The 26839-nt window shown below is 37.6% G+C and overlaps 1 protein-coding gene across 1 annotated transcript; it reads left to right on the forward strand.

Annotated features, from left to right (window-relative positions):
• Positions 1-1292: 1292 nt before the first annotated feature.
• On the forward strand, positions 1293-25275 carry gfra1b (gdnf family receptor alpha 1b). Its single transcript, XM_020642750.3, has 10 exons — positions 1293-1887; positions 2227-2535; positions 3354-3437; positions 13720-13898; positions 14134-14306; positions 15126-15235; positions 17781-17915; positions 20111-20310; positions 22504-22551; positions 23448-25275. Exons 1-10 carry the CDS (start codon positions 1848-1850, stop codon positions 23595-23597), a joined length of 1428 nt encoding a protein of 475 aa, XP_020498406.1. The 5' UTR covers positions 1293-1847; the 3' UTR covers positions 23598-25275.
• The last annotated feature ends 1564 nt before the right edge of the window (positions 25276-26839 follow it).

Below are 26839 nucleotides of genomic sequence, written 5' to 3' on the forward strand. Positions count from 1 at the left end.
CCAACAGCAGTGTACGGCAGTCTATGCATCTTCCACAATTTTTAAGCTTCAAACAAGCAACTTTTTCTACAAGAAATCCATTCCTTTTCATCTTTCCAAATTAGTAGCGTGGAGACCATGCTGCTCTGTGCTGCCGCCATGGATGTATTATTGCTGTAACCATTATATTGTTTAATACAGACAAAAGAGAGCGGATTTAGGTGTAATTTATCACATGGTGGTGGGATACAACAACTCATTGGTGATAGTAGCCAATTGCTATTTTAGTCAGATTTAACAAAATGTAGGTAGTTTGGCCATTTAGAGCTGGCCTAGCAGTATCAATGAAGTCTAATATATGTTAGGCTTCAGTTTAATGGAGCAGCTTCAGTGTTTTGCCATGCAGGGTTGGTAGTTTAAGCCTACAGTTGTTAAAAATGACATTTTAATCACTTCATATCACACTGAAAATAGATTTGTACACCAGTGAATGAATCAGAAATCATATCAGGAAGAAAGAAATGGTACTGGAACTTTCTGAGACACAAAGTCTACAAATTGAGTTTCGAGTACAAAACAAGAAGATTTGTACATAGTTTAATTAAACGATGTATACTTGAAGTAAAAAGTGGCCATGTTTTTATTGGCATCTTTGGAGCAGACTGTCTGTACATTAAAGCTCAAGGTCCCAGGTCACTGTAATGGATTGAGTGCTGCTGTCTCATTTCTCTCACTGCTCTTACCTTTCAACTTGGAAAAAACAAACTTTGATGGAAAAAGTTCTGTCAACAGTTATTACTTTTTGGATGTAATTTCAGATAAAGACGCAATATGGCTTTGCTTCTTCCCAATTTGACTTTCCATTTATGATATTCAATGTGAGGGATTGAATTACCTTGAAAGCTGCAAAAGACAGTCGCAGGCTAACCACACCTCTACATGAAAGTACTGCAGACTAATATTAGTTTCTATACATACTGAAGAGCTGCGCTGAGAGGAGGGTGCCTTAAAGTGTCTTGAGTGAGATACTGAGACACTTAAAAATCGCTGCAATTGGGCTGCTGGTTGTGAGAAAGATTATGAAAGTTAGCTTCTCATGATGCAGGGACTTTAGTTTACATAAATGTGTAAGAAATTATCATAAATGTGAATTTCTCACTGAGTTAATCAGTGAAATGTACACGGCTGAAATGTTCTTCCAGTTGTTACCTGCTCGCCGCCGGGGATCAATTTGTCAAGACTGTTTGTGAGCAGTTCGGTTGTAGAGGTCTTTAGTGTTATTGCATACGTAGCTGCATGACGTCACGCCCTCGCACGCGCTGCACCTCGAGCGGTTCAGTGTTTGATCAGAGTGGAGAGCGGTCCGGATCAAACGGCGGTGTTTTTAATGTCTTTGCACCTGTGAAACGGAATGTAATCTCACAGTTTTTGGGATGCTGATTTTTTTTTCTAAAGAAGCGCTCTTAGTCTCTTTGCAGATTAAACGGACATTTTGAAGTAAATGAATTATTGATTAGGTTGGTTTCAAGAGTTGTAATGCGCCTGTAAAGTTTTGGATCTGCCACACCCGGTGTTGTCCGAGTGACGGAGCAGCAGGACAGACTCAGGAGTGGAAATGTGTCTCACTTGTGTTTCCTGACCGTCAAAAAAAAAATACAATCCTAAACTCCGGCTGGAGGCTCGCACGGTTTGGTTTATAACTGGACTCAGGTGGAGACTTACGATGTTCACTGTTGGATACACAGGATGCTTCCACACGTCTCGCACAACGTGCCAGCAGAAGGACAGCGGATGTCTGTGAACTTCGCTTGACATTTTTCTCTTAATCCCCGAAGACCTCTTTAAAGCTTTTATCTCCTTAAAGCGCCATGATTTTAATAACTTTTGTGTTTATATTGTCCTTCCCGGGTAAGTGATGCTTTTATCTGTTGAATTGTTCTGTCAAAGCTTCAATGTTTATTTTATAAAAAATGCACCTGTTTCTGTATGTGGCAGTAAAGAAAGGCGCACCCCTTTAAAAAAAAAAAAAAGATGTTACTTTGTTTTATTTGTTAGCCTACAAATTGGTTAGACACACAATCAGCCTTCAGAAACTTTTACTAATGCCCCGTGCATCTTCGTGTTTTCATTCAACAATACTCTCGGTGATTGATCGTGAGCCTGTTGTTGTGCGTAAAACATTAGTTTTAGTCGACAAATGAGTTTCCCCATCGTGAACCCAAATATATGCGACTTCCTCCTTCCCAGACTCCGTGTTCACCTTGAGGGGTGACAGCACCTCTCCCTCCCGCTCCCCTCGTCTGGACTGCGTGAAGGCCAGTGAACAATGTCTGAAGGAGTACAGCTGCAGCACCAAATACCGGACCATGAGGCAGTGCGTGGCCGGGAGGGAGAGCAACTTCAGCGCGGTGACCGGACCCGAGGCGCAGGGCGAGTGCCGCAGCGCTATAGACTCCATGAAGCAGAGCCAGCTGAACAACTGCAGGTGTAGGAGAGGCATGAAGAAGGAGAAGAACTGCCTCAGGATCTTCTGGAGCATATTCCAGAGTTTACAGGGTATGCACTTACTCACAGCAAACGACACATTATCATTAATCTTATTACTGAATAAACTCACTGAAAAAGTACATGTGCCTGAACATTTGACATCTATATTGACTTATGTGAAGATAGAGATTATTGTAGTTTATTCTAACAAATTGGACCTCAGGTTATCATTTATTTATAGGCCTTAATTTGTAGTTTATGAAACAATATTAATATTAGAATGTTGATATGATTAATATTAGATATTTTGGTATCAGTACAAGAATTAGTCTCCAATATTCTCTACAGTTTGGTATTGTGAAGCGTATTAGATATCAGTTATCAGGTGTTGGTGAGTAAGCCAGTGAGTATGACATTGCAGTATAATCAATTAGCTAAACAAATCCAATGGTCTCAGGTGTATTTTCATGCAACAATAAAAATCCCAACAGTGTGGTGCACTGGTGCTAGAGAATCTAATGTTAATAGAAGCTAGCAAACAATTAGTAATCAGTGTTTCTCAACCAACAAGACTAAAAGATTGCATAACTGGTGGAGTATTGGATATCACCCAGTACTAATATCTGAATTATTATAGGGAATAGTAAAGGGTAGAGGAATATAGCCTATCTGTATTTGTCATTATTCACTTAGACTACATGGCAACAATTTCATATTTCCAAAATACCAACTCATAAATGTAAGATGAGTCATTACCAAGTATTGTCAAGTATCGTTTCCATCACTTTCATGCAAAAATGGTCCTTGTGAAAAACATTTTAACTCTCTTTGTATGTTTCCACTAAAAATGAAAGAACTGTTGTTGAATGTCTTTCTCCTCCATACAGCTAATGATTTGCTGGAATACTCTCCATATGAGCCAGTCAATAGTCGCCTCTCAGATATCTTTCGCCTGGCCCCCATCATAGCTGGTAAGTGTTTGTTTTTTTTACATTCCTCTGCTTAAAGTTCGGACAGTTTGCAATGTTAAGTCACGCTACACACAGAGCCATTATTTCTCTGTTTGTGCCTTAAACCCAGACTTAAGTCACCACATCACTGCTGCGTATCTGTCACTGTTTGACAGCCGCTCTTTTTCTATCGCCGTCTGGTTTCAGGCTGCAGCTTTCAACACCCATTATCCATCACAAAAGCTTTTATCTGCCACTGTGACCCAAGCGTACACAAAGCAGAGTCATTTAGTGTGTTTCACTTTCAGCTCTCTAAGCAGTGATGAGAGGTCTGCATGGTTGGTTTTTTTCACTGTCACAAGCTGCAAGTAGCATTTATGTGCTAGTTTTGAATTAATCGTCATTTTAGAGAAGAGCCTGTGTTGTTTGAGTTTGCCAGACTGAAAACTTGAATTGACAAAAAGAGGAAAAGTGAAGAAGAGATGTTGCTCAGTGTTGGTTGTTCATGTCCTCAAATGTCAAAGGAGTGCAGGTGGATCTGGGAGCATACACCTATCTGCTGAGATCAAACACACTCACACACATACACAGTGGGGCAATTAACCATCTGTTTTCCGTTGAAAAGCGCTGATAGAACAAAGGAGTGTGTGTGTGTGTGTGTGTGTGTGTGTGTGTGTGTGTGTGTGTGTGTGTGTGTGTGTAGATCTCTGGTGCTCTTCTATGTTGGGCTCTTTGGGCGTTTGCACCAATGGCAAGCAACCATTTCAGTGGAAAAATGGTCATTTGATTCCCTCCCTCTCTCTCCCTCTCTCTCTCTCTCTCTCTCTCTCTCTCTCTCCCTCTCTCTCTCCCTCTCTCTCTCTCCTTGGCTCTAGCTGTGATTGAATCCACTTAGCGTATCACAGTGGCTCTGCTCCACATTGGATGACATAATGCTTAGCTGTATTTCAAATGGAGGGTGGATGAATTTATTAAGATTGGGAATTCTGTCTCGTACATGAATAGTTCAAATGTAGTGTAGAGGTAGGTGTAGCCATGCAAGACTAAGAAGATTTGGAGGAAAATTTAAATTTCAAAAACTGGTGAAGGATTAATGAGGATTTCATACAATGGGAAACTAAACAGACTTTATTAAAGTGTCTTGAAATGTTCATTTAATTTTTTTTACTTCAAAATCCTTTGCTTGATGTGGCTCAGATGAGACAGAACATCCAACCGAACAAATGTGACACATTTTCATCTTTATTAAGATATAGCCTATTTAAATCTAATTTGCTGCTAATGTGCTCCTTTATCAAAGTCAGTGGCTCAAAACATGGAGACATTAGAGCTTTACTTTTTGTACTATTTTATTAGAATATATCAACTATGGTCATGCACTGGAATGCAGCTCAAGCTGAGTGTCCAGTTGAATACATAACAGTGTGTAAACAGCTGAAGAGGCTCGAAGAAAAGTAAATCACTTAATGGCTTAGGTATCAGGAATCCATTTGCCATAAGTGACCTCATTCCTGTCTGCGGCTAAGCCGGGCTTCAGGCGATCCACAGTGTAAAATAACATACATGTGAGCCAGTGTAGGATCCGTAACATATCCCAGGGGTGACTTCAAGACATGATGCTTACCAGTCTGAATGTCTGACGATCAATGCTTGTTATTCTATACGTTTTATCCATTTTATCCATTTTATATCCAATAATATCATCAAATTACATCTCATTCATAGCTTCATAGCAATCAAGCTGTTTACTTGCACACTGGCAGTAAGTGTGCATGGTTTTGTTCAAGTCTTCCTTTTCTATAGCCATGACTTGTTTCTAGTACTTCTGTGCGACTGCTGACACAGTGAGGTTTTAAGCTAAATGCTAATGCGAGGTTACCATCTTGTATTTGCTAATATAGGCTAATTAGCATTATAACAAATTCTGCAGAGGCAGATCATTAGTTTTCAAAGTATTTCTCCAAATTACCAGCCAGATTTACATATTTTGTTGAATGCCACACTAGATTAAAAACAAGACATCAAACATATTCCTGATTCCTCAGAGAGACACAACAAACAGTACTAAAGAATTATATATCTGAACCAACACATATAATCAAATCAGTGTTAATGGAATGCCTCATTAAATCAAATTACTGCATTTTTAACCAACTGCTGTTGTGTTATAGGATTTATGTTTATACTGATTTTGATAATTCAACAAATGTCAAAATATTTAATTCAAACCAAAATCCCCTCCTGCTGGTGGCCCTTGAGCCCCTCTTTCAAACTAGACTAATAGTATGACTCCTCACTGTTTTGAAACGACCTTCGTTAAATCTCTTTTCTTGATTCATGGCTGCTACAGAAAGCTTCACATTAGATGTATTTATTACATAATTAATTATAACTGAAAGGCGAGACAGCCAAGCCAATAAGTGCCAGAAAATAGTTTTGAGGAACAGCTTCAATTAAATGCTGCGTCATTTATAAATCAATGGACAAGTGCCTTTCAGAAATGCAATTAAATGCCAGTATGCAGACTGAGGAGCTGTGGGACAACCTCACTGCCATTAACAGAGGTAAAACAGAGCTTTTGTTAATCATTAAGAAGCCAAAGTCTTTAGAAAAGGGCATTGTTCTTCCAGATGTTCCTGCAGTTTGATTATTGGTTTTTTGAAATACCAAAAAGTTAGGAAAAGGTATGACTCCTGTTCCCACCAATCCAAACTCCTCATAACGTTAACTATTTTATAAGATGTATTTTTGGACTGTTATGCTTTTATTTATGGGACAGAGGATAGAGTATGGTTGAAGCACATTGTATCATCAGAAATATTGTCTAGTCATGATTTGGATTTTTTCTTTTTAAATATTCAATAATTGATTTGTCAGAATTTAATGAATATTCAAAAATTGAGAAGTGCAATATTTTTTCATAAAGGAACATGCTTCAGTAGAAGAAGAAAAAATGACAATCAAAAACAATTATTTTGTTCCCCTGACTCAAGGAGGCGGTTTGCATATTGGTTTGCTCCAAATGTATCTGCAGGTGACAAATTACTGTATTTTGTATTCCATGTCAAATTGTTTTCCATTTCAGAATTTCAAACTTCTGAAGTTTTTCAAAAGCCTTCAAGTTTGTTCTTCGACTTGCATGTAAGCAGCCACTCTCAGAGAAAATATTACTGGCTCGACCACTGAGCCCAGTTTAATTCCCCACCCCACCCCCCAGCATAGCTCATCAGTAGTCTTGCAGAGAATCAAGCCGCTGAAGAAGAGATGAAGCTTGGCATGATGATTTTCCATTGCAAGCACCTCGAGAATAATTCAGTAGGTCTAGTGGCCTGAAGCAACATATTCATTCTCTGTACTCTTTGTCCTCTGCCCCCTGGCCTCGCTGATGTGAACAGTGCATTTATGAGCAAACTGCTGCAGAAGAACATCAAAGTGGCCATCAGCAGAAGAAACACTTTTAATCTGTTGAACCTTTTTACACTAGACTGCTTTCAGCCATATCTGCGGATCATCTGCAGGCATTTCCTCTCCTTTGTTTTTGCTCTTGTGCCCCTCTGTAACCGCAGAATAACACTGTTTATTCCAACTGAGTTGACCAGAAGCAGCTCTGAACACAATAACAGCCATAAAATGGGGATTAGATGTTTTAATGTCACTTAGCTGTTGAGTAATCAATTATTCAAACTACAAAGTCAAACAAAGAGAGCATAGCCGATTAATTAACAAGAATTCTGCGTACGACAGAATATCATATTCTTCAAACTTTAAACGTAATGCATTTGTTCCACTACTATGTTCACCTCTGTACAACTCAACTGGAATGTGGTGAACAAAAGGAAAGTGTCATTACAAGCCCTTCTACAAACATGAATATTACAATTATTTTGATTTAGAGAATTTCATCTCAGTAGGTCACTTCCATCACTAGACTGAATTCAGTCCAGACAATTTCAGCAGGCGTTAAAATAGGTATACAATTTGAAGTTCACTTTGTTGCACTACCATGCCGTTGCAAGTCAAGGGGTAGCTCTGACAGTGGAAGATCAGGTTATCACTGTTATTACAATTATGGTGGCTACATTCTAGGGCTGGGACGATATGCTTTTTTGCCGATTCGATTTTATCCCCATACCTGGGTGCCAATTCAATTAAAATTGGGATTCTAAGGTCTTGCAATAAATACACTGTATTGAGATTAGATAGGAACGATTTTTGCGATTTTCTTTTCCTTTACAATAGTCCAGACAGTATATCATGTGTAATACTTCCAAGAACCCTGGACAACGAGTCCTGCTCCATCCAGTAGATGATTGATGGCTTGAAGCAGCGACATCAGAACTTTACTGAACAGTACGGCGTTGCCTTTTAAGTTCTCCCACACTGCTGATTTTTCTCCCTCTTCATTGGGAACAGATCTGCAAAAATAATAACCGCTAACCGCTTTTAACGCTGGGCTAATGCGATTTCTTTTACTCACCCCTACTAGAGCCCCATCTCCTCTTGTGAAAGTGCACTTTGCCATTACCGAACATTAATCCAACACTCACTGCAAGCTGTGAGTTTAAGAGGAAATGTTAAACCAAGTTTGATAAAAGGGAATGTAAATATATAGTATGCCAAACATTTAAAGAATTCTGCTATGATTAAAGCAATAGGTAAGTAAATACATATCAAGCCAAGTCCCATTGTTAGGAGCATAGTTAGGTGTGGGGTTGTGATGAGGTGGTAGGCCCTCAAATGTTGCGCTGTGATTTACATGAAAAGTTGTTGTTTTTTAACCAAATGTAGTGATGACAAGCTTTACAGGAAGTCTATTGGATAAGCAACCATGAGTGAATGTCACTGAGCTCTTACTAGCACATTATTTTTCTAGAACACACACCCACAGTCACTTACATGTTGACTAACTGCCAGCACTGCACCTGACACATATGAATCTTAGTGGAAGATGATGGCTCAGTAAAGCGGCTTGGAGAGCAGAAATTCCTCAACAAGATGAGTTTACCTGATGGATATGCCATGACAAGCTGTGTGCAGACAGCCCAGTGGATATGTTACCATGAGTGATGTAGGCAACGGCTAATCACGGCTTTGAGACATGTAAATAAAATGCTGTGGGCTGTAGCTGATGTGGGATAATGTTGTTAGTCAGGCGTGAAAATATTTGATGTGAGGACATCCTGCAGACAAACACATGCAAGTATACATACACATAAACATTCATACTGTGTGCAATACTGCCCCCTAAATCACCTTGCACGCATGCCAATGCTACGACAGGCACAGTGTCACAATTAAGTAATTTGTCAACATCAGAGTTTCCATACATTACTTAAATTGATTTATACAGGTATGTAAACAGCAGAGATAAGTAAAAATTGGGAGGACAGAGTAGTGGATGATAAGCAGTAGAAGGCAGTGATGGAATTGAACCCCTGGCCACTGCGGCAGGTCTTAATCCTGTTTTGTTTTATGGCTTCCAACCACGCTCTCTCCACGTTAGCTAACCTTCAGATCTAAAGATGTTAACTTAAACCGTGGTGAACTTTGAAAAAAAAAATAAAGTCTGTTTCAAAGGAAAATGTTTCCTTGTCACTTTGTGGTTAAAATGTTCAAGTATGAAAACTTCCTCTGGCCACCATCCATCAATAATGTAATTGTCAGTTGGTATTTTTAGTCTCAGTGTAACATCACCAAGTATGGCAGACACTGGCGATGCAGAGAGTACGGTTTTGATGAATAAAGGATAAACCACTGTCTGGAGAATCAAATAAAATAAAGGGATTGCTGGTTCGTTTGCAGCAAAGTGAGATTTTGCTAATTACATGGCTGCAGTTAATAAATGGGTCTTGGGTCTGGTCATAAATATTGAGATGCTGGAAGGGATTTAGTGATGCTGGCAGAGAGCCTGATAGAAGGCAGGGTGCCATACAAAGATTGGGCAGTGACCACTACTGTTTTCTTTCCATTATGGGATGACAAAGAGGGCACTTAGTGGAAGGATAACTTTGGAAGGATTAAACAAAGCAGTGACACATCGTGAAGGAGGGTTTTGGACAATCACTTACAGTATACAGAGACGGAAGGTTTTTAACTTAGTGAATTCAGAGGGCGATAAAATAGAGCAGAATCAGGACAAGTTACCATCAATAATAAATCAATATTAATAGGTTTTAATTAAAAAAAAAAAAGGAGTAATCACATGTGTTTAACTAAACAAGATTTAACAGCAAAAAAGGGTCTGGAACCCTAATCATCTACTTATTATACTTCATAAAACCTTAACGTCACCTGATTTTTGCACTAGACGAAAAATACTGGATATCTTGACTGAGCTTATGCTTATTTCATGAGCTTTAAATGCATGTGTCCTCAAGATGTCCATCCACACTCTGGCTCTTGAGATTTGGTTGAGCAAGTCATCTGTTTTACTTCACTGATACGGTACAGAGGGATTTTAATGTAGGACACAGATTAAGGGCATGAACACATTTTCCTTATTTCAAACATTACCTTACATTCAGAGAAAAAGAAAATTGTTTGCTTGAACATTGCTTTGAAGAGCATTATTATCCATATGGGAAATACACTATACAGAGGCATGTTTTTAAGTACAGTCTGTACCATTTTTCTCACGACCTCCATGTTAATGGTAGCAGTGGAACAGGACATTCTGCTCCTATTGCTCTTTATTTCAGAGATGATTGGTCAATCAATGACTGCATCAGGAATATGCATAGGATTGCACAATCTGATAAATGAGGATCATGAGGTTCTCAGTATGTCCTTGATAGCAAACATGCTGCAATTTAACATAAGTTGAAGGGTTTTCTTTTTTATTCATCCCACATAAATAAAAGAAAGACATTTGTAAAAACACATGCTTTACAATAGAGAAGTTCTTGCATTCCCAGTACTAATTTACAAAGCTTCCCAGGATGCAATAATTAGCCTCCTCTTTGACAGTCATATTTAACCCCACCTGGCTGGCAGGTTTTCAAAAGGTCTTTTGTATCAACCTATTGGAGGTCAAAGGGTCAGATTCCAGTGTGTGCTACACTGTCTTGTTATATGGTCTTCATCAATAGCAACATTGTGCACTTGCTCAGGGCTTGAAATTTGAGAAGGCTTCTTAGCAAAGATTCGGTGTTTCCTAAGACTGTATGTGTTTTTATGAGTACGGTATTTGTTAAGCAGATATATAGGTTTACTTGTTATGCACTGCAAGGTCAATAATAATAATACCACAAGAAACTTAAATAATGTTACATGAAATTAAATGTTGTTTTGTTTTTTGTTTTGCCCCCAGTAGCACACACTCACTGCAGGAGGTAGTTTAATTTTACTTCTTATACCTACAGTGCAAGCTACGTCACGCCAGCACAAGCTAACCACTGGTGTTTGGAACCTGCCTGCTCACCTCTCTGCTTTTTCCCTTTCTGTTTCTTCGTCCATCATATATGACTCGTATCCAATCGCTGAATTGTATTTACTCCTAAACTTACCTGCGCACTGTCATTGGCTGAGGGAAACACATCGGACAACTAAAGAAAAACTCTAACAAATACTTTTTTTTAAATCGTATGTTCAGTGTAAGCAACTGAATTTCACTAAGACCTGTGATGCTAATTTATGACATCATGACATTCTTGTGGGAACACTTGCATGATGTTATTCCATAACTAAAGTTCTCTTCAGCACGGCTAAATGTGGTAAGTACTTTGAAAAGTGGTGTACAGTAAATTACTCCAGAAACAAAAAGCATAACCCTGCTTTCAGCTGATTACATGCAGAAAAGATTGTTTCCTCTCATTGGGTGTTCGGTCTATATAGAGTCACGCTTTGACCTACAGCTTCAACTTTCTTGCTCACTAATGGCTTGCACCATCTGACATGCGTGTAAGCGTAAAACACAAGTATACAATATGTTTTTAATTTAAAAAAATAAATAAAGGTTAGCATTGTTCTTAGTGAAACAATAATTGAGGTAACACTGTCACACCTTTGGCCTGAAGGCTACATACAGCCACGGGAGGATCACAGCCCACATCTTCAGGCACTTGTCAGATGTAAGTAATGGGTTCTGTAATATGTGATTAACCCAAGGTTCAAGAATGTATTCAGATTTAATCATGGCTCATTCTGTGGTGCATGAAAGAGAGAAGCGAGCCTCAATTCCACCTCAAAAGGCAGAATTACACAATTCACTCGTCCGAGCCCGAAGCTGAGGATACAGTTTGTTACCGTGCAGAAGTCAGTCAAGCAGAAAGGACTTTAAGTACAACAAATGAGAGAAAACGGAGAAGTGAGAGTCATTGTGTTTGCCATACAATGCTTTTAGTCAGATGGAAGGAATAAGGCATGCTGTCAGGATGGAAGCAAAGATGGGTGTGGTCCTCAACGAAAATCAGAGAAGGTAAAATGCTCTGAATGTAATCAGATGTTTGCTCTTTGTAAACCAAAGGCAAACAAAATCAACTTCAAGTTATGAGTAGGCCTATCATACAAAAAGTGAAAGGCATTCTGCTTGGTAATGCTTTCACTATTCTCATCTTTTTTTTTAACTAAGCTGATGTGCTCTTTATGACTGCACCTAAAAAGTGTCTACAACAGTTGAAAAATGTATTTTGCTTTAAATTATGTAACTGGAGTTGTCAATCTTTCTCACCACTTATCTGTTTTTACTATTGCTAAAATGCCATCTCTATAGACACGATTCCTTAGTCTGTTTTTGTTATCTATCTGTGTAAATACAAGTCATATGGTTTGCTCTACAAATGTGTGTCCCCAAAGGAAGAACACAATAAGGAATAATGAAGGACCTTAAACTGTTAGATTACTGTGGAGGAAATTAACAGATATCCTTGCATACCAGTATCAACATAACGCTCTGACACTACATGAAATGAAGTACTGGAAAGTACTTCAGTCAATGCATGGATGTGATACCACATCCCCCAATCTTCGACTTTCAATTGAATTATAATTTCATGATAACAGAGCAGAGTTTGATGTTAAATTTCCAAGCAGAAGTTACAAAATGGTGTATATTTGAAGGGTTGTTCAGTCTGTTTATTGTATCTTTAGCTTTCTGTTGGATATTTAATCATTAATGACAGCTTTAATGAGGTCTGAGCGGGGGATCTGATAATAACCTGAAGTGCACCCTTTCTACACAAAATGCAATGCTCAAATGTGTAACGGTAGCGAAGGAAACAACTGGAGCAACAAAGTGGAGCAATCATTCAATAATGACCCCTAACTAAAATTAAAGTGGATTTCCACACGACTTACATCATGTTTTGTTTGCATATAAAAGCATGATTGAGTTCAAGAGGGTTCAGTGCTCTCAGACTATTTAGTTATATAATGCAATTTTAGTGTCAAACTGAGGAAACTGGGTTTATTATATGAAATATCTAATGGACATTTGTTTGACAGTGTGTTAAGCTTTGTTTTGGCTATGACCCTGTGAGAAATACTCGCTTCTCATTGTTTTGATTTATCAACATAATAGAGGCACAACAGCTTTAATCTACCTTCCTCACTTACATAACAAATGCTTTTAGTCAGCCTGCAAGATGCAGAGGACTTGGGATAGAATTGGATATGTGAAGTTAATCTTGAAAACAGTTTTTCTGGACAAAGATGCTTCAAGATCTAATAAACCACTCAGAAGATAACCACAGTGCTGCCACTATTTAATGAACTATAATATGTTTATCCAATAAAGATTAGCCAAAAAGTTTTTGATCAATCCATTAGCTGTTTTTTTAAAGGAGTATCAAACATTTGCTGGTCCAATTTCTTAAAAAAACGTTGTACTATTGTAAAGTAATTTACAATAGTACATGGTTTTAACTTTTTAGGACATTTTAGAGACTCAACTTTTTACATTTTACAGACTTAAAAAGTCATAAATTTATGTTAAATAACAAGCAGATTGAAAGATAATGAAATGCTACAATATGCATAAGTAAACTTTATTTCTATGGTTCAAAATCCCAAATTTTGATTGTCTAAGAGGCTTTGAAATGATGGTGGAAATTAGGTTTATGAATGAATAGTAAAGATAATTAAATATCCCTTTAAGAAATTGTAAAGGAGTGGATGGTATTTCCCCATGATGCTCTTCTCTGTTTTTCATCACATGTGCTTCAAATTATCTCTTAATATATGTTCCATCTGATTCACTCTCAACTGTGTATAGTGTAGATCATTTATTCAACTCTTACATCTGCAGGCAAGCAATAAATGTTACATGAGTAAACATTACATGATGTGCCTCTGCTCTCTTTTTTAGCTGAGCCTGCATCCACAAAGGAGAACAACTGTCTGAAGGCTGCCAAGGCGTGTAACCTGAATGACACATGTAAGAAATACCGCTCAGCTTACATCAACCCCTGTACCAGCAGGGTGTCTGCCTCGGAGGTCTGTAACAAGCGAAAGTGCCACAAAGCCCTGCGACAGTTCTTTGACAAGGTAATTATTCTGAGCATATTTTATTATCTTTGGTTCGTTTTTGCTCCTTAAACTGCAGAAGCAGTTGCCAAATGTCAAATGATACATTTCTGTCCAAAGGTTTTACAGAGTCTCTTTCTATTTAACGTAATATTTCTAGTCAGAATTGTCACTATTTTGTCCAATGTGCAAACCAGGAAAATTAGAGTTTGGAAGACATCAATCAATTGTGTGTTTTTCTCTCTCCAAAATAAAGGTTCCAACCAAGTACAGCTACGGGATGCTGTTTTGTTCCTGTCCATTGGGGGATCAGACAGCATGTGCTGAACGCAGACGACAAACAATTGTACCCATATGCTCCTATGAGGATAAAGACAAACCGAACTGTCTGTCTCTTCAGAACACTTGCAAGACTAACTACATCTGCAGGTAAGAAGCCTAAGGGAGCCAATGTAATCTTTATGTCATGTATGCAGTCCAATTTTCTATCTACTTGTGTTGTTTTCTCTGTCAAAGACAACATAATTAAACATCTGAGATTTTAACGTCCAACTTCAGTTGTTAAAAATAAAAAAGAGTAGCGATAATAATGACTTTACTCCCCTCTTGTCCTCACGAGAAAGCAATTTCCATTTCTATGCAGCCTGTATCACCTGCAGAGAGATATAGTGTAGTAATTCATACAATGTATTTCAAGAAACAGTTCCTTGTTTAAACTGAAAAGTGAACATTCATTGTCTTAATGGACAGAAAATTGCCCGCCTAACTTTAAATCATCAGTTCAGAACCTGATCATAGAGTAGTTACATATACAAGCTGCTAGAGAAACTTTATACAGTAAATTATAGCATTTATACAGTAAATTATAGCATACTTTATAGGTCAAGAAGCAAAAAAAAAAGGTGGGAGTGTCATGGAATAGCAGCAAGGTCCCGCCCCATGTGGGGAGGCTTTAGTCGTTCAAGCAGACAGCCCGGGTTCAAATCCAACCTGCCCCCAAAATAAAACAAAAAAAAATAAGAATGTCCAAAGAAAAAATCGTTCTTTATTCACTGGAGTTTTTTGCCATTGACTTTCACCTTCAAATCTCGAAAGCTGCTTTTAAAGAGAGTTTGTAAACTAGGAGCAAAAAATAGCAAAAAATAGCAACAGACAACATTATGCAAACTTTGCCCTAAAATGGGAATATGATCAACTAACATTATCAGGAAAATTTGCATCTCTAATTTGTATCCGTGTTGTTTTTAGGTCAAGACTGGCAGACTTCATCAGCGCCTGTCAGCCTGAACCTCGCTCAATATCCGGCTGTTTAAGGGAGAACTATGCTGACTGTCTGCTCTCCTACTCAGGTCTTATTGGTAAGTTGTATAGAAACACTTTAAATTTGCCAAATGAAATATATTGCTATTGCTAGATCTAAAGCTGGATTCTCATGGCATCTATCATGAATTGCTTGGTGTCTGTGTTGTTGCCCAATGCACCAGTCCGAGCCTGGTATCAGATATTGATCCAATATTGATATTGAGTACCGTGATAATGGACTGATCCATCAGGCTGATCTATATAATTCAGTTCTATGCCTTTTTAAATAACGGCAAGCCTGTGAATGTACTACGGCTCTGTCATCCCATGCGCTGGTAGGCCTGTGCACTGCTAGGCAAAGCCAGAATTAGTATGGCGGAAGTGACAACAAAGGCAGAGCAGTTTCAATGTATTTTACACTTTCACTATAATATCAGGAAAGCTAATGGTGGTAGAGTGACAAGTTTAATTAAAGAAAGAAGCAACATAACACTTTGAACCATAGTACAGTTTGCCATCACATACCTGTACATATTTTTCAGAGTGAGCTCTGCCTGGCCTCTACAGGAACATATGGAACATATGGAAACACTTATCAGAGGAGTAAACGCCATAAGCCCACTACAGATACCTGGAGCTATTGTTGTTTTCCCATTTTCAGGTTCCACAGTAGTCTGTTTGATCACAAGTTCCATGTCTCACATTGCGGTGCTACAAGTTAAAACTCCAGTGGATCACACACCAGCAACTCGATTTTAGCTGCCATCAAGAAAATTCTAAATCAGTTGCCTTAATTGCATGACATTTTCAGAGACAGTATAAGCAACATGTAACAAGGTGCACTCGCTGTGACAGCAGGGGGTGAATGATGCTATAAGACAGATTACAGGGCAAACCGAAATAACAATTTAGAACAGTTTATAAATGTCTATGTCCGGTCTGGTCCTCACAGTGAGGAATACAGGTTATTAATGTATGACTAGTATCAGATTGGTAATCAGTAACAGCAGATACCCAAAGCCCAGGTATTAGAGCAATATCAGAAGCTATAAGTTGGATCAACGCATCACTTCTGCTCAATCTTGGAAATCTAATCAGATGAGCATGTAAGGCCAGAAAATAAGAAAATGTCCTGTGGTTATAGAGAAAGCTCACAAGGACTGAAAAGAATACAAATCCAGAAAATAACTTGCCAATCAATCTTCCAAGGAATCAAACTAGTTTGTTTTCTGATCCTGATTGTTCTCGCGTTTTCTTCCTCTTTATGAAAAGTTTTTGTTTGATTGGTTAAAAGTGACGCTTTAATCAGGTTTCTGTTTTCCTGATACAAAAGGTTACAGAAAAGTATTGTAAAAGTGTTATAAGAGGATTCTTTTTCTTCACATCAAAATTGAAAAATAAAGCCAGTTCATCTTTTTTTTCTGCAACACGGTCACTCTAGAGCCATGGCCTTCTTCATATATAACAGGTTTGGATCATTACCTTGGCGACTCAGTTATACTTGTTAAAGAGCTTATGAAAGACAACACTCTTAAGTGGTGTTGTACTATAAGTAAAACATAACAGTCCTTAAACTATAAGCACACCAATGTCCTAAAGTAAGATTTGATAAGTGGACGGTGACCATTTTTATCTAAACTTTTAGTATCGACAGTTTTGCATCCTAGCTGGTACATTAAATTACATTTTTTTATTTTGTTTACATAAAAATAACACTACTCACTCTGCCATTTGTGTCTCTCAAATGTATTCCCTGTTGCAAATTATTTGTATATAAGCATGGTTTTAAAGCAGTACGACTGATATTACAATCAATCTAGAGGGTCTTACGAGCAAGCCAGAAAACTTGATGTCTCTGTAGCAGAGCTAATGGCACCATATCTACTTGACAGACACACAAATTGGATTCTCTTGGGTTCACATGACACAGGTAATACATCAGAGCACTGTACAGAAATACTGCTTCTTCATGCAGTCTTTCCTCAATCAGCAGGTTTCATTATGTGGAAAGAGAAAATGATGTCCCGCTAAGTTTTAGTAATGAGATGTGAATGCCAGGCAACAGTGATCACTTGCAAACTCAACAGGCAGACATTATAATCTACAGTATAGTGTTCACATTGTGCTTCACAGGTTACACCCTCTAAAAAAAAAAAAAACCAATAATATCCCTGTATTCAAAATCACTCCACATGCCACATCTCTTAAACCCAAACAACTCATTACATATAGTTTTAGAGAAGTGTTTGACTTGTGAAGTGGAGAAACATTACCCCACATGATTGATATTTTTTTGCCTTTTTTTAAGTGGCTTTAATGATGGTTTTGCTCCAATGTTGATGATGTTCTTGTGTTTCAAATACATGGGCCAGACGTTGCCATCGAACAGGCCGGGGGGGTCTGGCACAGTGTAGTTCCTAGAGCACTTAATCTTAATCTTCAGTGGTACACAGTTTAACTTCCGTGTTGGTTTTCCATCTGGCTGTAACTATTACCTTATTACCTCACTTCCAGAAATTAAACTATGTTTTAAAGGGCTTCAACTACGGCAATGAGGCTACAGTTTCAATGATTAACAATAGTTTTTCTTTTACACTGCAGGTACGGTGATGACACCAAATTATGAGCGATCACTTGGTATAAGTCTGTCACCATGGTGCGACTGCAGCAGCAGCGGGAACAGCAAACCAGACTGTGAAAGATTTTCAGAGTTTTTCACCAACAATCGATGCCTACGTGAGTTCCCATTCTCAGCCATCAATCAGAACTACATTTCCAGCTGAACCTTTAATATTGTTTACTGCATCGGTTCCCAACCTGGGGGGGTTGCGAGGCTGTGATTGCTTTGAGGTTGTCAAAATTACATTTGCACTTGTGAACTAAAACAATGATAAAAAAAAAACACTTCATGGATACTCTCATCAAAGTCTGTCGATAAACTGTGTAAAAAAAAAAAGACATCTTTCCTCACTCTACTTAGTCAGCCACACTGGTGATTCAGGTTTTTGACAGCAATGTATTAATTTTTTTGTGTGGGTCCAAACAGGGGCTCAGCATTTCTCAGGTGCAAGGCAGTGAACCAGAGTTGAAAAAGGCTGGGAACCACTGGTTATCTAAAGGGTCAGGGTTTTGATGCTTAAATAAAAAGCATCCTTTTTTCAAGCCCAGCGCAGTTTCAGTAGATGGCTGTTTTGTCATGAGCCTGGATTTACCCAAGATTTCTGCATCTTAAAAGGCCATTTTTTCTTGCCATTGTAACTTTTGCTAAAATGTTGCTAAAGTGTTACACTCATGATGGATTAAGCTGGGTCTTTGTAATATAGCAATAAGTAAGGTCAATGGGTGAGGTCTTTTTACCCACTCTTTTGTTATATAAAATAGCAAAGAGTATAGTGAATTGGTGCTGTACAAATAAAGATTGACTGAGTGATTGACTGATTGATTGATTGATTGCTTCACAGCACTACCATATATTTTAAGACTGCCAATTACAACGTCTTGAGCAAAATAAAGACTTATTTCAGGTAAATTAGTGTGTGACCAAAGCTAACAACAGCAATGCTACGCATGTTGACAGTTAAACATTGGAAAAAGATAAAGTGTCAGAAAACTGTTTTGACGACACACATTTTAGGGCTATTGTGCAGTTAATACAATATGATACACTTTATTCCCCCCGTGGGGAAATTTGTGCTTCAAACCTTCAGCTGCTTCCACAGTAGAACCAGCAAATAAAATCAATAGAAACAAACACAATCCACATGTAAAAAGACAAGCAGATACCAATGCAAAAAAAAAAAAAAACACAACAACATATTACACATTACCCATATTGATTTAATGTCAGAAACATTCAAACAAGTAACAGTTGCTAAAATAAGCTTAGCTCAGCTTGTTTCTAGTTGTTTAGTTTGTTTTAGGTAAAGATCCCTTCAGTTTACTCAGTCATAAAAAAATACTCTTTTTTTTTTTTTTTTAAATGACACTGGTGTCGGAGGGGTATTTAGTACCTGCCAATTCTCAAATGTATATTTTTATGTGTTGGACTCACTTTAAAGAAGGAAAAAATATTAAATAAACCAGATGTATTGTCTAGATACCTTTTAGCTTGAGACAGGTTTTGTATCTGATGGTTATACTTTGACTGTTTTATAGAATATATATCATCAACTTTTTTTATTACTCATGATATTCCTCCATGATTTCCTAAATAAAAGAAAAAATGCATAGTACTGCTCAAAATAGAGCAATTCAACTGAATTGCTTTCATTCTAATTGCTCTGACAGTAATTTAGTGTGATAAATCAGTTTTACGATCAATAAGGCTGGATCAATACAGAAATTAGTTTTAAACATCTTTCTATCAAGTTCTTGAAAAAGGTGTATTAGATTAATTGAGAGACAAAGAATGATAAAATGACATTAGGTAAATTGTTTTTGAAGTTTTCTTCTGCCAAGCAGTGACAGAGTTCAGTACCACTTTGTGAATCATAGCTATTATCAGCAGACACACTGCTTTTACACTGCTCTTCAGAAAAGGTCAATTCATTTCTTTTTCCAGCCAATTATCTGAAGTATCAATTATGAGCAGCTTTTAGCTAGACTCCGACAAATGTTTAGGGCCATGCTTCTCGTAATTATTTCAAAGGAAAGGACAGAAGACATCTGCTAGCTGGTTGAACATGTAGCCTTTTTCAAATAAACAGTAGTCAAAGGGCATTCTGTTGGACAGTGCTTATAAGATGAAACTATACCGGTCTGCACTTGAATATAAGTCATAATATTAGTGATATTACACAGCACACTTATTTTCTCATTTGGGCAATTTTTTGCTCTTTTACATTCATAGATTCATAGTCAAACATCAGCGTCTTGCGCCATACATACAGTATTAAGAGTGCCCCTCACTAATACACTTAATATTGTTGCAGGTAATGCTATCCAGGCATTTGGCAATGGTACTGATGTTGGAGTATGGCAACCCCAACCCCCAATCCAACCGACTGTACTAGAGCCGGGCATCACTCGGAAGGGGAAACATGGAACCAGTAATGCACTGGATGCTCTGACAGATGTGACCAAACTGGGACTTCATGGAGACTCACTCTATCACATCTGTGGGACCTTACAGGTAAAGTTTTAAAATATGTGAAGCCATCTGACTTACGACACCGTATTATACTTAAAAATAAAAAATAAAAAAAATGCCTTAGAAAATAGGAAAGGAGTTTATGCAACATTGTCCAAATAGTAAAGGGTAGGTTATTTTGTTCAATTTATAGTTCCCATGATCTCAATAAGGGATACTTTGGGTGTTCACGTGTGAAACCAGGGGGAATGACTTCACTGCAAGGTAATTACCTTCAGTTTTTAGAGCAGTAGTTAATTTGCAGTTAGTGTTCTTGTCTACCAACGAAAACATTTTGTGGTTTTTAGAAAAAAATAAAGACTTAATCTTCCCCCACGAGAACAAATCTTTTGATGAATGTCAAATTTTTGTCATGTTTTGTAGCCATCAAAACCAGTGCAAAACTTGTAAAAGAAAGTTCAAAATGCCAACATCCAGGTAGAGATCTATTCCCAGCTTCTGTCTGAGTGTCAGAAGTTTGCCTCTGTCACCTTGAGGGATCAGGAAAGGTTTTATGACGGCATGAGCAGAATCCCCCCTCCTGGGCAGAAAGATGAGACGTCAGTGTGGAGTCAGAGTCTCCTAAGCTGTCATGTCAAAGCTAATTGGTTGCCACAGTAACATCAGAAATGGCCCACAGGGGTAGAGTGTCTGCCGCCGTGGGTGTTTGTCAGTGTGTGTGTGTGTGTGTGTGTGTGCAGGAACACAGAATCTTTGTAAAGAAAGTACCACATTTCAGATCCCACAGTTTGAGGTTTACTTGAATCCATGTCAGCTTCTGATCAAAAACGCAGATGCTAATGCCGTTTAACGCGTTAAGACACAAACTTCATGCAATCGTAGATTAATCATTTTTGGTTCATTTTTCATCTACTTTTCAAAATGCCATAGTTAAGTGTTTGTAGTCTATAATCTGAAGCACCTGTACACTACTAGCACTCAGAAAATCTAAATCTGAACAAGATTGAGCGATCTCCATCTGTTAAAGAGGACTGCTCCACAGCTCCATAATAAAAACAATAATTTGACCTTGGAGTGACATTGTTACATTATCTACAACAGAGGTTATATTTTTCCACTCATTCTGACAACTTTTCTTGGACCTTACTTTGCAAAAATGTCTGATATGACTTTAAAACATGTCACCAGAAAGGTTCATAATAGTAGGAGATAATGACATGCAAATTGATACCAGTTGTGAAATATCAAATGCAATTGTAGAAAACAATTTTCATGTGTTAATTTTGACATTTAACATCATACAAAGTGTGTTTTCTTGAATTTGTTAACAGAGATTCCAGGTGCTTTGGTACTTTTAAGCTTTAAACCACATTTCAGACCTCTAATATTCTCCTTAAATAAATCATAGAGGGCTATACTGTATTTTTAAATGAGATAATATCACTAAGTTTAAGCCAGACACTCTATCATATTGTCTTTAAATAGCGATAATATGATATATCACCCTCCAGGAGGAAAGACCTCCTATAGACCCCCTAGCAATTAATCATTCTTCTCCACAATATTCCTTCATACAATTTCTACTTAAGCATTGCGTGCAGTGTTTTATTATACTCCCAAACCACTGTAGAGTCACTTTATCATTTTCTCTGCTCCATATCTGTATCTGTTAGTGTGTATTTGTTTGTGTGTGTACAAAATAAATGTGTGTGGGTATTTTTATTTTGTGGCTGAAAAGGTTTGGAGCAATCTGAGAAAAGTTTTCACGTTGAAGTGTCATAACCTTGAAATGGCACAAAAATCGGACCTCACACAGAGAAACTTTTTACACAAACACTTTCGCTGTACAGATCTCGCTCAAGGAGAATCATTATACAAAGAGGTTCACGCAGGTCTAATCTTTGGGAATTGGAGGGCACTGAAAGTATTACCATAAATCTTATTGTGTTTATAGTTTGCTGCAGTGGAGCAGACAGTGGGAGTATTGTTTGATGCAGTAAAGATTTAGCTTCACCTATTTTTACTTTAAAACTATGCCCTTACTTTGGTCACAATTTAACTCTCAGGCCAAGTTTATTCCTTAATTGTACTACTTTAAGATAAGCCAATGAAACTTAATGTCAAAGGGCATTTTTCACAAGCATCACTCAGCCGATGAACTTGAATGAAAGACACACACAATCACAGAAAAAATAAAATTCTTCTGTTCTGAATTATCTTGTGTATTTCTTCCAGGCTCAAAAACTGGTTTCAAACGTCACAGTGGATACTTCTCTTTGTGTGGTAAGAACATTTTAATTCTGTCCATTTGTAACAAATTAAGAACAACACTACAAACATACTGTATCTCATAGCATTTCTGTATGGCTGACAAGTGAACTATTAAATAGAATATTGACGGTGAATTAATTGGAATTTCCATACACGCCAGCCCATTCACCATCAGGCCTCATTCAAAATTTGTAAGAAATGCCACCACCTGCCCTAAGCTGTTGGTACCCGCAGTGGATCTGCTGCAAGACCAAATGACAACAAGAAATATGCAATATATAGGGCTAGGCGATAAGGACCAAAAATCATAACTAAATTTTTTTGTGTTGCAATATTATATCGTCTCATGGCCCCAAGAATCAATATTTTTTAATATAATATTTTAGATTTACATTTTTAACTGCTGAATGAGCTTGACTCACATTCTGTAGAAATAAAAAGACTGAAGTGAGATGAAAAGACTGAGAATGTTTTATTATTTGACAAAACAGTTCTTGATTTAGTTTAGTGTAGTGGACATAAAATGCAGCTAAAAAGCTTAATCGCATCGCAAAATGTTAAAATTTGCAATGGAATCATATCATGTCTCTAGTATCATGATAGTTTCGTATCGTGGGAGCTCTGGTGATTTCCACCCCTATTATATATCTCAATATTTTTAAGATAAGAAATAACATAACACAACATAAACTATATTGATATAAACAACATCGTCTTACTCTACATCTTTATGAAAATATATTGACATGTTTTCTCTTTTTCTTTATAGTCATTTAGTTATGAATATTGTATTTCTTTGAATTTCAACTTAAACCCCCCCAGGAAGAGGGAAAAAAACATTTCCAAAAAATAATTTGTTGTGAATGTCCTACTCTTTTAACACTAACCATTTTTGTATTTTCCCTCAGAACCATCATCTTGATGAGTCTATAGACTCTAATGCCATCGCTCGAAGCTCAGCAGCGGAACACATCTTGCTTCACTCCCCCAGCACCTTGGCACTGGCCTTTGCTTTAACACCAATAGTATTACAGCTTGAAGGTTTCCAGCTTTTGTAGGATCTGAGGACTTTCATGGATCAACACTCTAATCTCCAGAAGCGATTCAACTCTCTTAATTTCCACGTTTGCTAAAGTGTGACACTTCTTCTTGAAATGGAAATGAGAAAGAGAGGCCGATGAGAGAGCACCAAATTCAAAGACAACAGTGGATATAACCTGAGGAGATCATGTTGACTAAAAACAGACCTGCTGAAACTATTGCTAAGATATCAACTCATTTGCCTTTCATGCCTGGTGGGGGCAATTTGGTGACTTCAAGAACATGATTCACACTTGGAAACGATCTTGGAGTTGAACCATGTGATCTGATAAGCATTAGCATAAATTCCCTTCTTTGGAATGAGTGTGATTAGTGCACGTTTCAACGAGTGGACTGCCAATGTGCTGAATGGCGTTTGGAGGATAAAGCAGATCATTGTCTGCGTAACTGTGCTGCCAACAAACTTTAGTTCAAAAAACTGAGAAGTGTGGATCTTAAAGTGTTGCTCTACAAAAGATGCTACAGTTTTCAGAAAATAAGTAATAGGATTCATCACACATGTCAACAGCCCTTGCATTTGTCAGAATATCTTCAAAGGTAAAATAAATATGCCGCAACAAAGTAACATAAAAAAAAAAAAAACATGTTCCGTACTAAGTATACGTCAGTTTTGTAGATAAACTTGATTGTTATGGTGGTCTGTGGTTTTATCAAATCACCTCCAAAAGGACATTTTGTACATATGATAGATAATGTGACACTCTATGACGTTATGCTGCCGCTAGTTTGTAACATATTGTGTGTAATGTTTTTGAGAGTCTATGTTAGTATTCAGTGACTGAATTCTGTCAGTCTCACTCAGTGTAGCTATGATTTAAAATATGTGATTGGGTATGATCCTTTACTCCTGTGGTTACAGATTTGACTTTATTGTGTGGTTATATTTGGATTGCATTGGATGAGGCTATCTTAAAGCAGTATTTTAGAGAGTGGTATCAAACTATTTGGGCAGTAGCAACTTAAAGAATGAACAGGCTGAAAGAAAGTAAGGTTTTTTTTTTCTAGCAGCAGTTGAAAAGTTAGATGAAGGTTGAGACTTCATCTATTTGTTTTTCATTTGTCACTTTATTTCTTTCTTTTGGGAGAGAGCAAAAGGACAGGGGTTTTCTTTTTTTCTTAAAGGATGTGTACATACCCACAAGTAAAGAAAATGCCAAAAGACAAAAGCCAGTAGACGTTAATTGCTAGCAATCACCGCAGATGCAAATGGAGTAAAAACATGAAAACATTTATTATGAAGATTAAGCTACAATTATCAGAGACATTAAAGAATGTACAACATTATGACAATGGACAGTGAAAACTTGTTTTGAATCAATGACACTTTTTAAGTGTCAGAAGTGTCTGTTTAAACCCCCCCTTGTATGAAACCTCCAGACATCTTAACTCAAGCTGTGATGATGCACTGTCCTTATGGATCGCAGATCAGATTTGTTTTTGTTGTTATGAAAGGGTCAAAAAAGTTTTGGCAGAAAATACTACTTCCGTGTTTATCTAGACAAAAAAACTGTCATTAACTTGAAGACATCTGACAAAGCACACAGCCTTTATGTGCAAGTGAACATTAAAACATCTTAAAATTAGACATCTGTTCAGTGTTTGCCAAACAGCTGAAATAAACATGATGAACAGTGAGTCGTCCTATTTTTTACTGTCAAAAAAACTAAAAATGCATTCTATTTTTAAGTGGTGTAATTATTTTTTCTCCAATGCTATATAATCTGCTGTTTTAGCAAATATAAAGGGATTAGAAAATAGTACCTGGCATACAGACTCCATTGTCAGTCAGATCGCATCAGTCCCAGTGCGGAATGACACTGGAGGACAAGGACACAGCCAATAAAAGGACAGACTGCTCAGTGGACAGGAGGGGGGGGGGGGGGGGGGGTTCAAGTCTCACACAAGAAAATGGCTCACCTGCTTTGGCACAGTGATGGAATGCTTGACCTAGCAAGTGAGTGAGATTTATTAGACGTGTCAGAGAACTGAAAGGGCCAAAATATCCTCCTCATGTTATGCATGAGATGGAAATGACGAGTGTCCGTTCTAGTCGATAAAGAATGGAAGTATAATGATTGGAGAGATTCTAACTCAGTTGGGACTATATCAAATAATCGCCCCCCCTAATATAATGGTAGGGGAAACACTGAATATTACACAAGGGGGAGTATTGTTAGTCTAAATAGACTCAGCACACCTTTGATTCAGTCGTACTTTTTATTATGTTCATGTATCTGTGTCTTTGTAGTCTGATGACAAATTCTGCTTTGGTGGCATGTTTGACTTTGAGGTGACAGCTTGATCAATCTAGACAAAGACTGTTTGCTGTAATGTTAAATAAAAGTCTTCAGATTACTTCAGACAGACAAGTATACAGCTTAAAGTCAGAGTGCTGTTATACCCTTTGTGAATGCCTCTTGTCAAAAAACACAGATTCGTCCATATCAACTATTGTATACTTCTTGGTATGATGGCTCCTGTAGTGATTTTTTGCGCTAAACACAGAGCTTTTCTATGTTCTTTTTGCTCAAATATGACCCAAAGGTATACTCACAGTGATGTTTTTACTATATTAGAGCAGACCACTGTCCACTCTGTTGTGATGCTCGGTTAAATGTTATGCAGAGAATCTTTAGGCTGTTGTAAATGTTGGACAAAATATATGACTTTCTCTAAAAAAAATTTTTAAAAAGCGACATAACTAATATTCTTCAGTTAGACCCATACTGGACAATAACTGTAATGTAAATCCTGGCCTCAGCCAGCAATCTAAACTAAGCACGAAGTCTGCAAATTAGGGGAAAGCAATTTAATTGAAAATGTTTTGTTTTATGTGAGGTTGTATGCTGGGATCAATCTTGGGTAAGACTAAAAGGTGAAGGTTCTAGAAAGCCAATGCTCCTTGGAGTGAGCTTTACTTTTTTTTTATAAATTCAGACTAGCATTTTCCTTTTCTATATAGTTGTGTAAGCTTACTGGCTGCTGGCTACAGCTTGAAATCAGCAGACTGATGTGAGGTGCATCCATCCTCTTATCTACTATCTAGCTTGTAAGCCTACAATGTCCTTGTCCTCACTCATTTTATACAAAGTTTTTCTGACCAATGTCACATTGTTTGCAGAGCATAAAACCCTCATCCACAGCACTGTTTACACACATTTCCAAACACTTGTGCCCCTGAGTTCTATCATAGCACTGT

The sequence above is a fragment of the Labrus bergylta genome, chromosome 21, assembly GCF_963930695.1.
Source record: "Labrus bergylta chromosome 21, fLabBer1.1, whole genome shotgun sequence".
Lineage (NCBI taxonomy): Eukaryota > Metazoa > Chordata > Actinopteri > Labriformes > Labridae > Labrus > Labrus bergylta.

What these genes read in the sequence shown, in the direction of transcription:
- gfra1b (XM_020642750.3), top strand. Translation starts at nt 1,848, where the DNA reads ATGATTTTAATAACTTTTGTGTTTATATTGTCCTTCCCGG. An exon ending in ACATCTGTGGGACCTTACAG is followed by an intron (nt 20,311 to 22,503) that starts GTAAAGTTTTAA and finishes TATTTCTTCCAG; the next exon opens with GCTCAAAAACTGGTTTCAAA. An exon ending in TGGATACTTCTCTTTGTGTG is followed by an intron (nt 22,552 to 23,447) that starts GTAAGAACATTT and finishes ATTTTCCCTCAG; the next exon opens with AACCATCATCTTGATGAGTC.